Genomic DNA, 2500 nt, shown 5'->3' with positions numbered 1-2500 from the left:
GTTGGGTGAATACATAGGTGAGACCCGGACTCTTTCAGGTTACAAAGCAAGTGCGCTAAACATAATGCTAGCTATGCCAAGATACGATTATATTGTCTAATGAATATTGCACTAAATGAGTGTTCATGAGTACACACTTCAAACTTGATCGGTTGAAAGAGTTCCTGGTTTTGTCTGGTACTATATCATTCACATTTTGTCAGATATTTACCTGACTAAACATACAGATTAATGCTATCAGAACACTGATAAAAGCAGAGATTGGTGCCTCTCAGAAGACATGAATTACTTTTGAAAGGAGGAAGGGGGGCGTTGTATTTAGATTGTAGAATATAGCGTATAGAATATTCACATGAGATCAACTTTTATCTTTTAAAAGTAAATTACGCTAAAGCGGTGGAACTGAAAATGTGGACTTGAACACGTGAAGTTGAAAATGTGCTGAACAACTTCCAAAATTAACCTTGCTTGATATTTTGTGAAGCTGTTTTATTTATGTTTGGTCAATAGGTATATAATGCACAAATTTGTTAAAATAATTCATATATTGACGCATTTACTAAATGACAGACTGGAGTGAGTTGTGCATATTATATTAACAAATTGACCTCTTTATTTCTTTTCCACTCTTTCCCTCAGGATTTCTTCCGAGATCCAAATGTTGTCGCAAACATTCAGGTTGTTTTGGATTCCGGCAAAACTGCTGGACTTGGTGAGATAATAGAATAAATAAATAAATAAATATCTATTTAAACATTTTTACTTATTTACTTTTCTCAATGGTCTTCATAATGCTTTATCTATTTCCCCAGCATTTCACTTCATGGAACTAAATATCTTTTTATACAGTTGAAATCACCTGTTATGTGTCCTTTTGGAACTAGAACGTAATCCCATCCATCATTTCATAAAGCGAAGTACTCATTGACACCTGAGTTGAATGGAGTAATGTGTGTAAATTTATTTATCACAGGGACGCAATGTTGGGGCTGAGTTTTGCAATCGTTATCAAATCAATTCAAACTTTGAATATGCTCAAAGCGAAACACAAAACCTTGACTATGGCCCTGCCATGGACTCTACACTTATTCCTATCAGAAATAAAATGAAATCCTCCCTTTAATCCTTGACAAGCAGGACTTCCTTCAAAAATCATATCTTTCATTATAAGTGCATACCTAACGAATTTCACCAAGAGAGCATCTATTGAAAAGATTGGATCTAAATTATGATGATATTAACAGTTTAGTTCACTGCTCTTGAGAAACCTCCAAATACTAACACGCTTGCTATATGTTTTTCTAAGATGTCCCTTATTTAATTTAAGTAAACTCTGCGCCTCTGCCATCAGTCTCAAATAGCGATCATTGGTTGATCGTTTTGCGCCCGAATGATGAACTAGCTATTGCTGCATTAATCCATACTTTTAACAATAATTTGAATCACAGAAGAGGTCTGTACTGACCAAGTAAAAGAGTCACTTGCTATTATTATTATTATTTTTTATTATTATTATTATTATTATTATTATTATTATTATTATTATTATTATTATTATTATTATTATTATTATTATTATCATCATCATCATCATTTATTATTATTATTGCTGTAATTATTATTATTATTATTATTATTATTATTATTATTATTATTATTATTATTATTATTATTACTATTGTTGTTGTTCTTGTTGTTGTAAGATTGTCTAAAGTTTTAGTTGGATTTTGTATTTGCAGGTACAAAGGCAGACAAAGTCTCAGTGACGCAAGTTCCTTGCACGCTCCTTTCTATGGCATTCTTTGACCGAATAATGAATGGAGAGATAGCTGGGGAGTCTGGTAATATCAGGAAATGCTTTGATGAGTTTTTCGGGGACTTTACAGTCAGTGACAATCTTAGACAGGTAAGATCATCATCATCATCATCATTGCCTTTTTCACCCTGGGTCAGGGTATAGGCCACAGACAAACAGTTTCCATCCTTCTCTATCCTGAGCCAACTTTTTTATCTCATTCCAGGTCTTACCACTTCTCTGTATATCAGCTTCTTTAATTCTTCTCCATGTTCCTCGTGGCCTTCCCCTTGATCTTCTACCCTGAGGGTTCCAGTCCAATACTTTCTTTGTTATAGTTGAGTCATTCTTTCTAAGCGTGTGTCCAATCCACCTCCATCGTCTTCTTCCTATTTCCTCTCCCACTGGTTTCTGCTGTGTTCTTTTTCCATACTTCTTCATTTTTTTCTATCCATCCATTTTATTCTGAGTAGCTTACGCATGCACCTGTTTACGAAAATCTGTACCCTCCTTATACATGCCTGTGATGCGTTCCAAGTTTCACATCCATACAGTAGGACAGACTTCACGTTTGAGTTGAAAAGTCTTAGCTTTAGTCGAAGGGAAATATCTTTAGTTCTCCAAACTCTGTTCAAAGATGTGAATGCAGCCTGTGCCTTTCCTATTCGTGCTTTCACCTCTGCTTCCGTGCCTCCATCCTTGTCA

At 34.7% G+C, this 2500-nt stretch overlaps 1 protein-coding gene across 1 annotated transcript in view; it reads left to right on the top strand.

The window, feature by feature from the left end:
- The window catches only part of LOC144980909 (cilia- and flagella-associated protein 300-like), an 18926-nt gene that overhangs the window by 8574 nt on the left and 7852 nt on the right, over positions 1-2500 (top strand). The window contains exons 3-4 of the mRNA XM_078928827.1: positions 640-712; positions 1740-1906. Coding sequence (XP_078784953.1) covers positions 640-712; positions 1740-1906 — 240 coding nt within the window. The remainder of the gene's footprint in view (positions 1-639; positions 713-1739; positions 1907-2500) is intronic.

This window comes from Berghia stephanieae, chromosome 10 (genome assembly GCF_034508935.2).
Source record: "Berghia stephanieae isolate SIO BIC M18660-M18661 chromosome 10, UCSD_Bste_1.3, whole genome shotgun sequence".
In the NCBI taxonomy this organism is placed as follows: Eukaryota; Metazoa; Mollusca; class Gastropoda; order Nudibranchia; family Aeolidiidae; genus Berghia; species Berghia stephanieae.
This window is presented reverse-complemented; position numbering and strand designations above follow the sequence as displayed.